Source organism: Theobroma umbraticum, unplaced genomic scaffold (genome assembly GCF_002168275.2).
Source record: "Theobroma umbraticum cultivar Fairchild unplaced genomic scaffold, ASM216827v3 scaffold_30.0, whole genome shotgun sequence".
Classification (NCBI taxonomy): domain Eukaryota; kingdom Viridiplantae; phylum Streptophyta; class Magnoliopsida; order Malvales; family Malvaceae; genus Theobroma; species Theobroma umbraticum.
In genome coordinates, this window is record NW_018397254.1 from 11,787,882 (window position 1) to 11,798,003 (window position 10,122).

Below are 10,122 nucleotides of genomic sequence, written 5' to 3' on the forward strand. Positions count from 1 at the left end.
AGGGATTATTCGAAAAAGACCAAGTTAGTGGTCGTTACTTAAGAGAAAGATGAGCAAGACATAAACGCCACAAAGCTAGGATCCATGGTGTTGAGTGCAATCAAGCTAAAAGTTCATTGACATAGGGCTTCAGACTTATTTGTGGCTGAGGGTGTTGCCAAGAAATTGAGCTTAAAGCCTAATAAAAGGGTTGGTTTCATCAAAATGGTGAATTCAAAAAAAGTTCCAACCATGGGCTCAACAATAGTATATGTAAAATAAGATTAATGATTTACTTATGCCTTTTGCAAATTCTATTTGTGTTGGACACTAAGGGACAATGTGTAGTACTAGTAAGAAGATGACGTAACCTAGACACTAAATTACTATCAGCAATGCAACTAGCCAAAGGTGTACGATGAAATGAGGAAACATTTGTCATAGTCCATAAGTTAGAGGATACCCAAAGGCTGTTATGAAGGCTTCGGTCGAGGTGTTAGAGGTGTTGGACAAGTTCAAAGATGTGATGCTGGCAAGTCTACCTAATAGTTTGCCTCCTCAAAGGGAAGTTGATCATCACATCGAGGTGGTACCAGGGATATAACCACCAGCACGAGCCCCTTATCGGATGTCCCTTCTAAAGTTAATCGAGTTAAGAAAACAACTAAGAGAGTTAATCAATGCTAGATTCATTAAACCTTCCAAATCCCCATATGACACACCAATGTTGTTCTAATGCAAGCATGATGAGTCTTTGAGGTTATATATTGACTACAGAGCTTTGAACAAGCTCACTATGAAGAATAAGTATCTTATACCATTGATTGTAGACTTGTTTAGTTGGGAAAGGTGGCATGGTTAACAAAGTTGGACTTACGCTCCGGGTACTAACAAGTATGCGTAACCAAAGAGGATGAGCCCAAGATTGCATGAGTGACTTATTATGGTGCTTGTGAGTTCCTCTTTATGCCATTCGAACTTACTAGTGCTCCAATCACATTTAGCACCCTCATGAACAAGGTATTACAACCTTTTCTTGATAAGTTCGTAGTTGTATACTTGAACGACATTATCATTTACAGCAAAGCATTACAAGAGCATGTGGTACATCTCAAACAAGTGATAGAGACATTAAAAGAGAATGAATTGTTCGTGAAAAAGGAGAAATGCACCTTTGACCTCCAAGAGGTATCTTTCATGAGACATATTGTTGGTGGTGGACGTATTCGGTTGGATCCAAACAAAATGAAGACCATACTTTACTAAGAACCTCCCACTAAGGTAACTGAACTTCGATCATTTTTAGGCTTTGCTAATTATTATCGGAGATTTGTTAGAGGTTACTCTTTTATCATCACCCCACTAACTGACATACTAAAGAAGGGAAAGGCATGGGAGTGGAATATAATGAGCCAACAATCCTTTGAGTCAGTGTTAGCATTTTCAGATCATACCAAACCATACGAGGTCCACACCAGTGCATCAAACTTTGCCATTTGAGGAGTGTTGATGCAAAAAAGGCATCTAGTGGCTTTTGAGAATTGCAAGCTTAATGAGACTGAGCGAAAGTACATAATGCATGAGAAAGAAATGATTGTAGTAGTGCATTGCCTTCGCAAATGGAGACACTACCTACTTGGGGCTTCGTTCGTGGAAATGACATATTATGTGGTGACATTGTACTTTCAAAAGTAGAAAAAGCTTAGTCCCAAATAAGCTTGTTGGGAAGACTTCTTGGTAAAATTTGACTACTGGTTAGAGTATAAGACCGATAAGACAAATTTAGTGGGAAATGCACTTAGTAGGAAGGCCACATTAGTAGTGGTGAGTGAAGCGCAGGGGGCGCTTATGCCACATATCAAGGAGGGACTACCACATGATACTATGGCACAATCATTGATGAAATATGTCGAGGATGGGAAAATCAGACAATTTTGGATCCAAGATGGTCTTCTTGACCCTAAGGGGTTTAGGTTATAGGTGTCATAACATGGAGGATTATGTAAAGAGATCATAAAAGAGTGCCTTGATTTTAGTTAGGTTGGACACCCTGGAATGCACTGCACCTTAGCATTGGTAGATGAAAGCTACTATTGACAGTTCCAAGGCAAGGTGGAGCTTTTCCATGAGGCAACGAAGGTGATGCCGAATTGAATGGAAGAAAATGTCATAGCCCAAGAAGTCAAACTAACCCAGGCCCAACAGGTAGGCCAAATAACCTAAACAAAGTAATAGTCCACACATCCTTTAAAGTGTTTAATTTGATTTGAACTCTTGGATTTGTTAATGTATATTGAAGTTTAGATATAAATATACTATATTAAATTAAGATTTGGATTTAATTTGAATATTTTTTTTAAATTAAATCTCTTATCATCATCTCTTTATTTTATCCTATCTTATTGCTATCTTGTGATCTAATCTTATATAACAAGAGGGTTATCAATTTATAAATAGACCATTCGTCCTCATTTGTAACTTACATTAGAGAAATAATAAAGCATTCATATCTCTAAATAGTTCTCTTTCTTTTTCCTTTATTTAGCTTTTGCTTTTGTTAATTTTAAAGTTTACTTAAGCTTTATGGTCTATTTTAAGAGTTTAAGGCTAATTGAGTTTAAGTTTCAACATGTGACGTTAAACATCGGATCAATAATGTAATATTTTAACTTTATTTGAAAAATTAAAAAAAAATTCATTAATAATGTATAAAATAATAATCTTAATTGAAATAACTCTTAATTTTTTTTTTCATCGACCCAACCAAATGAGAAGACTTGTGATGAGCTCAACCCAGAAACTCAGCGTGGGTAGTTGCTATGAAACTTCTTAATAATACATGTCAACCTTAATTAAAATTCTCTTTTCCTTCCCTTTTTCCCTTTTTTTTTTTTAGTTTTGTTGGTTTTGTCTAGGAATGGAGAATCCACCTTTAAAAGGGAATAATGATAGTAGTCAATGTTTGATATGTGTGAGCTTAGTGACTTAGATAATGGTTTGAATATATTTTCAAACTTTTTACACACCAAAAGTATCCGGATAGTCAAATAATGCAGTGGGTTCTGTCATCCATGGTATTTTCCCTCTCAATTTCACTCACCAACTCTGTTGGCATAGCTGGACCGAGTAATTTATTTGACCTGAATAGGTTGCACGTCTAGGCTTCTAGCAGGACCATCAAGGCACCGAAATTTTTCCCAAGTCCTACTGTCCTACGCTATCAGCACATGGGGAACCAATTTTCTACCAAATGTTCGCTTTGACCTGCGCCCCGGCTGATCTCTACCTTTGAATTTAGACCGTGATTGAGACGTCTCTAACATTATCAATACATGGGCCTAGCCCATGATATCCCCTTCCTAATCATCGCCAAGGGCGAATCCAACTATCAACATCCCTGACCCTGCCAAAACCCAAAAGGCCCAAAACCTTTAATTTGGCGGAAAACTTGCCAGGTCATGATGGCGCTAACTTTGGGCGCCAAACCAAACCGTTCCCGCTAAAATCACCCGCCATGCTTTTCTTCTTTATATGCTTCTCCGCCCTCAGCGACGATGAAGAGCGCCCAAAGTATCTCAAATCATCCAGTTTCCTTTCAACTTTTCCGAATTCCCGCCAAAATAATCTTTTCGTTGAATTTCCTCAAAGAACGTCGACAACTAAACGCCAAACCATGGTGGTTCCTCTCGGCCCGGGCAAGTTCTACGGCAGTAGTCTGCCACGGCCACGCATCTACACCGACACAAAGTTTAACTCCGATCGCGTAGATCCTCCGCTTCCGGTCCTCGATCCGCTACTCTCATGGGCCAATGAAGCCCACTGGTCCATGGGTGGTCTCAGCTTCAAGCGCCTCCGTCTCCAAGGTCGCATCGAAGGGAACGTCAAAAGACTCAAAGCCCAGCGCGAGAAACTGCTCAAGGACAGCCCCGACAAAACTCATATCATAAAGAAAAGCAAGAGGGATGCTTCCGTATCTCCCCCTCCTGCTCCCGTGGCAGTAAAGAGAAGGAGGTTCTTGGACCTGAACAACGACGACGAGAGTGAAAATGAGGAGGTCGAAATGGTGGATGAGAGAGAAGAAAAGAGGGTGTTGAGGAAAGGTGCGGCGAGGAAATTGGGGTATGATTTTGAGAGAGTGGCGAACAATAGCGGTGTGGTGAGCAAAAGGGAGAGGAGTTTTAGCGATGGGATCGGCGTTGATGTGATGAATATTGTGGAGGAGGTTAACGTGGAGTCGGAATTTGAAGGGGATAAGAAGAAGAAGAAGAAGAAAAAGAAGAAGAGCATTGAGGAGGGTTTGAAGAACGGCAAGGTTGAGGTGCAGAGTGGGACTAGGACCTCTCCGAGATTGGCAAAGCGTGGTTCAAGTTCTAGATAGATCTAGGATTTTTATCTTTGTGCTTGTTTGAGCTGTAAGCATTGCTAAATCTAAATTTATAGTGAATACAAGTTAATTTTCCTTGAATATATATAGGATAGGGGAAATAACTGGTTGACATTACTTGCTTTATAGTCCATCAATGATGATCTGTAGGAGTTGGGGCTCAATTTATATTTTACAGTTTCATCTACTTGATAACACAAACCATCCGGCGTGCTTAGCTGTTGGCTGTGACTGATTTTTGGGGAAGGACAATCAAAGACTGGTTTCATTCAAGCTTCAACCCTAACAACACCTGAAATTCTTCCAAACTACACTATTATTAATTTAATCTGTGCTGCAACCCACAAATATCTGGGGATTTCATTCACATTTCTACCATGAAAATCCCTAAACATCTATGAAAATTTATGCAGCAAACTACTTAATATAATTTGTGTGGAAATGAGAAAAAAAAATGGTACAATACCAGTGAACTTGTATCCCTTGGACAAAAAGACCTCACCACAAAGAATTGATTTTCTGATTAAACTAGTTTTACTCTCTCTTGGAACACAGTTCTTTCCAGTTTCCCTTTTCATGAATAAGTCCTTGGATTCTAGCCAATCTGCATGACTGTTCTATTGTCAGTTTGTAAATTGCGGGGCTTTCCCATGGTACAAGCCCAAAATCATCATTATACTCTTCCATTCCTTGAACAAAGAATTGCCAGATTAAAGCACCTGCCCCAGACCCTTTCTTCTTTGCAGATTTATAGATGATGTCTGAAATAGTTCTATAAAACTGCTCTCTCTGGGATGGCTGGAAGTCTTTGTTCTGGTTTGACAAGCCGTATTCAGTGAACATAACAGGCTTCTTCAGTTCCTTGTCACAATCTTCAACGTGTGAACGCATCCACTTGGAAACATAACTCCGTTTTTCTTCAAATCCTAGATCATGAAACCTAACAAAGAGGAAATTAAAAAAAAAATGGATTAAATATAAGTAACATGCTTATTAAAGAAACAACCGAGTGCCTACCAAAATTATACTACAATTCAAAAGACCATCTAAACTGAACCTGAGAATATTGAAACAAGTCTGCATAACATTTTTTTCAAATTGTGCATAACAGCCAAACAGTTAAAATGTAAAATTTTTAGCAAAGTTAATATTTAAAAGGCTGGGTGAAACTAGATTCCTGATCAGGCAGAGTTCATAGCCCCCCCAACTTTGTTATATCTTCTTATCACTCTTATTGTTGAGGACCTTCTAAAAATATATGAAGTTGTGGCCACAAGGATTATGGTCTCCAAATGTCATTTGCAATTAACCATTACATTTTGTCACCCTCAATCTTCAAAACCTGGCTCTGCCACTGATGACAGGCTTCATTTTGTGTCATAGAATAGATTCTTTACATGCATACTATACCGACACAATTTCATAGAGTCAGTCAATATTGCTTACCAGTGGTCAGGATATATATGAACAGAGGTAAAATCAACATTTGCAATGTTGGAGTTGCGGACAAAATCAGATCCAAGGGTCGATGCCCACTCTTCTGGATTCACAGTTGACTTCTTGGGGCTTTTAGGACCATAGAATCCTTCCAGGCCAATGGTCAGTAGATGATTTTTATCAATTGATTTTACGAAAGCTGTCATCTCTTCTAACCAATCCTGCAATTGAATGCAGAATATTAAATTGACATTCAGACACAAATCAATAAGCCTTAGAAGAAAGAAAAGCCTCTCTCTGAGATGAATGCATATGAAATATAAAAACTGTTTTCTAAATTAAACTATTTTCTGATTAATGAATTTAAAGCTTTGAAAGGAAAAAAATTCTCCTTTCTCAGGTTATTGAAGTAGAAAGCTTTTATAGGCCTTTGCAGGCATGGAAGAAAGATAAAGTTATATGGTAAAGAAACTAAGCTGAGTTTTAGTTTTAAGAATGTCACTAAAGTTGAGCTTTGCTTCAAAGAATGGACAAACTTTGACTAAGTTCAGTGGAAGAGGGCAACAGTTATTCCAAAGAAAGTGAGAATGAATATCCAACCTTATAGATTTACAAGAAGTAAGAAACCTGCAATCACCAGTAATCCTAGCACTCGTTATATAAAATTTTAGAAGACAACATTACATTCATCTACATTTAAGCATAATTTGTCAAGATTAAAAAAGGTTTAGAACAAATTAAGAAACCAATCTAGGGTCAATCTTAGAGCTTATAATAAATAGTGTAAGATCTCGAAACTCACTTGAAGTGTATCCCCAGAAGGATCAGACATGCAACGGGGTTCATTCATCAACTCCCAAGCAAAGATGGTGGGATCATTCCGATACTCAATTCCAGTGATGGTGTTCTTCCTTGTGAGGACAGTCTGAGGAAAAGAAATATATCAGAATAATATTTTATAGCAGCAGAGAAAATATTTTTGATTTTTTTTTGGAAAGCATGAATATTTTTGAATTTATGATATTGCAAACATTTAAAAAGATTTCAAGCAGCTCTATCTTCAGAAGAAATTATATTTTCCCCTCAATTTGAGATCATACTGTTAGTTGGACTATTTGCCAACCTCATTCCCATATAACCATGTCTCTGCAAAGTTTCATAATGATGTTTTAATATATATTGCACTGGCAGAAAGAAGACCCTGGGAAGTTAAGTGTTCTCCTACTTGTATTAGCTAGCACTGAGACAAGTACACTTCATCTGAAAAGTTTGCAGATAATCTACCAAACTGGACCATACTGCAAGAGTGGAGATACATGCTCCATCCATTAACAATAAAAAAACATTAGCAAGGCTAGTATTCAAATCCTAATTTCTTATTTGTTTTATTCTAGCATAAGAATAACTCCACAGATATAGTAGGATTTCTGTTCTGCTTATCATCTGATTTTCTCATTACATTATCTCTCATTGATTTCCAAATTTCAGGTTATTACTGCATCAAGATATGCTGAACTACAATTTCGCCAAACTGCCTAATAAGCTGTATTAGATACATTCAAGCTACTGAAACAGCATTGACAATAAAAGCACTTTTGCATTTTCAAAAGGGCAACCAACCAGGCTAGCATAACATTTTTTTTTTTATTGAAAAACAAAAGCAAAAAGGAAATATCATATATGCTTCACTTCTGTCCCAAAAAAAAGAAAGAAAAAGAAAAGTACAACACTTTATACAGCTTATGTAACACAGCTGTAAGCAATTTCCTTTCATTCATATACATTCTTTCTAAAACCACAGTGGCACCTGATTCTGTTATCTCTAACTGTTAATTATGGTATTGTCTTAGCCCTAAAATGATTGAAGGAATAGTCATTTCTTAATAATGATATCTAGGCTAGTTCTCTTTCAAAATCAAATTGTAATTCGTACTTTTGTGTTTGTTATATACAGGTGAAGCACTTGGTCCATATGGTTTAAGGGGCCCTATACACTATACAGTAATAGTCAGAGTTTCTTTTTTTTTTTTTTTCCGAAAGTAATAGTCATAGTCAGAATTTAAAGGCAAAACAAATAAGCAAGTGGTTAAGACATCCCCAGCATCTGGATTCCTTTTTGAGAATTAAGATTTAACTATTTCAACAGTGCAATGTCAGCACAATTGCTAGCAGTTTACTTAAGAGCATAGGCACACTCATACACATGCATCATAATGCAGGGGACGAAAATTCCCATTATTCAAATATAAGAAAAGAGATAATTAGATACCAGGACATAGTTCTTGAAATATTTGCGGATTGATGGATCAAAGAAGAAGGAATCATTAGAAGAGCTCAAACCAACGCCTTCTTGCCATGCCCACTTGACATACTGTGTCTTTCCACCATATGCTTGCAAGTTGTTTACTAAGCTAAGAAGTAGCCTAACTCCATGTTGCCTTGCTTCTGCAATGACATAATCCAAGGCCTGCCACAACCTAAATTTGTTAAAATAAACAACAATAATTGGGAAAATGTACATAAGAATCATACTAACTGACATCAGAAAATGTGATGGAGTCAAGGATTTTCTGGGATTTTTGACAGGTTCTAATCAAGCAGGAGGCTGAGAAACGGAGCAATTTGTATAGCTTTTCATCTATTCTCTTTCGTTTCTAGCTTTCTAAGTTACACTTTTGGAGAGCTCAATCATCCTAATATTCAGAACAAACATAATTTAGTCCAGCAAAAAGTGTGCAATAATCTAAATCATTTTCTATATGCACATTGGAAATCTCTTTACTGCCTTTCAATGAGCTCCATAGTTACTTAGCTGTTATCCTGTAAGCTCGAAACGGAAAAATAAAGTAAAATCAAACACCTAATGAAGACCTAAATGCTAAAATTAAGCTTGTATTGAACACCCAGATCATCTAGGATAGAAATTATAAAGCTGAATCAATCATGAATTGAACAAAACGTAGATTATTTGCATCGCATCAAAATTTTTTAAAAAAAAGTGTGAATTTCTTTCTGATACCTTGAAAACTCGCTCATCAAATTGCCCCGGGGAAATCTGGAGAGCATCATACCCTCCATCGTTAAAGGCCCAAGTTCTACAGACAGTGAGACCCATCTTTGCACCAGCTTGCAGCATTGCACTGACCCTAGGTCTAGTATTTTCATCCACAGAATGGGCCATTAACCAGTACGAATTCCATCCATTAACATACAACGGTTTACCATCCAAAAAGAATTGTGTCCCATTCCTTTCCACAAAACTTAACCTTGGTTCCTTGGGAAAACTACTAAGCTTCAAGTCGCCAAAAGACATGTAAATAAAAGCCACACATGACGCAAATCCAAGAATTGGGTATAACAACCCATTTCCAGCCACCATCTTCCTATATATGGTAAGGAACCTGAAAACCAATCAACAGGGGAAAATTCCAGAAAAAAACGATAGAATTATTTGGGTATCCTTTTGACTCTAATTTAACACAGTCCAGAATTTCAGGATACCCAAGTTGAGATTACAGTACCTTAAACTCAAATGTGAACGCAGATCCCTCTTCATAAGGTTACCAAAAAACAAATAAAAAGGACTGCTTTAAGACATAAGTGACAGAAAGACAGATAGATTTGAAAGTTGCTGTCTTTCTGTTTAGGATTTGGCGTTTTTATACCAGAAAATGATGCAAGAAATAAGGAAGGTCCAGACCACATGAGAAAAAACTGAACAAGGAAGGCAGAGAAAGCACACCTAACTTGTGTGCTTGAGAGACTGTCAAAAACTGTAGGAGAAGGAAGAAATATTGGGAGGCTGTAATGTGAGGAGAGGTTGGGTGGATGGTGGAGTGTTGGTATCAGCTTGCTGGTTAGAATCAGATCTATGCACTGCACCTGATTTCCCCACAGTTTCCTTGAATTTTAATATAGCTACTGAAACAAGTCTCTCAATTCAACACCCATGGGCCATGTGTGAAGACCTCCTTGTCTCCCTTCCCAATCAAAACATACCAAATTAACCATAGAAAAATAATACTATGGAAATGATATTAAAAAGAAAGGTGAAAAAAAGAACACAAAGGAAATATCCCCCCCCCCAACCCATCTCGTGCTATGGGACTAGGATTCTGTACTGTCCAGTCTGGTCTCTTGGCCTTTGAAACTGTTAAGCTTTTCTTTTTGTTTTTGTCTTTAAATTACATATAATAATTCCGTGTGCCTCCATTTGGTACTGAACCATATTTAATACGCAAAATCTGATTAGCCAAGCATTAATTATAACAGACAAAAGTTTTCCCATGAGAGAAGCCGGACAGAGCGGGATACATGCACCC

General features: G+C 37.4%; 2 protein-coding genes across 3 annotated transcripts; one reads left to right on the plus strand and one right to left on the minus strand.

Moving 5' to 3' along the window:
• The first annotated feature begins 3,475 nt into the window (after window positions 1-3,475).
• LOC110416813 (microtubule-associated protein) lies at window positions 3,476-4,446 on the plus strand. The gene has a single exon (XM_021428918.2). The coding sequence runs from the start codon at window positions 3,494-3,496 to the stop codon at window positions 4,355-4,357; it is 864 nt and encodes a 287-aa protein (XP_021284593.1). The 5' UTR covers window positions 3,476-3,493; the 3' UTR covers window positions 4,358-4,446.
• A 215-nt stretch (window positions 4,447-4,661) lies between these two features.
• LOC110416802 (mannan endo-1,4-beta-mannosidase 2-like) lies at window positions 4,662-9,849 on the minus strand. 2 transcript variants are annotated; one of them, XM_021428905.2, is made up of 6 exons: window positions 9,322-9,849; window positions 8,820-9,183; window positions 8,070-8,267; window positions 6,603-6,725; window positions 5,810-6,021; window positions 4,662-5,303 (listed from the first exon to the last, which is right to left on the minus strand). In XM_021428905.2, exons 1-6 carry the CDS (start codon window positions 9,354-9,356, stop codon window positions 4,898-4,900), a joined length of 1,338 nt encoding a protein of 445 aa, XP_021284580.1. In that variant the 5' UTR covers window positions 9,357-9,849; the 3' UTR covers window positions 4,662-4,897. The 2 variants fall into 2 exon arrangements, with proteins under 2 accessions (XP_021284580.1, XP_021284571.1); XM_021428896.2 differs by having other exon boundaries at window positions 8,820-9,201; window positions 9,322-9,848.
• Window positions 9,850-10,122: the final 273 nt, after the last annotated feature.

Bases quoted from the DNA above. Each gene is read 5' to 3' on its own strand.
- LOC110416813 (XM_021428918.2), top strand. From the start codon at position 3,494: ATGCTTTTCTTCTTTATATGCTTCTCCGCCCTCAGCGACGATGAAGAG.
- LOC110416802 (XM_021428896.2), bottom strand. From the start codon at position 9,356: ATGAAGAGGGATCTGCGTTCACATTTGAGTTTAAG. The intron at 8,268-8,819 runs GTATCAGAAAGA...AGGTTGTGGCAG, and splicing joins TTGATGAGCGAGTTTTCAAG to GCCTTGGATTATGTCATTGC. The intron at 6,726-8,069 runs GTATCTAATTAT...TCTTTTCCTCAG, and splicing joins ATTTCAAGAACTATGTCCTG to ACTGTCCTCACAAGGAAGAA.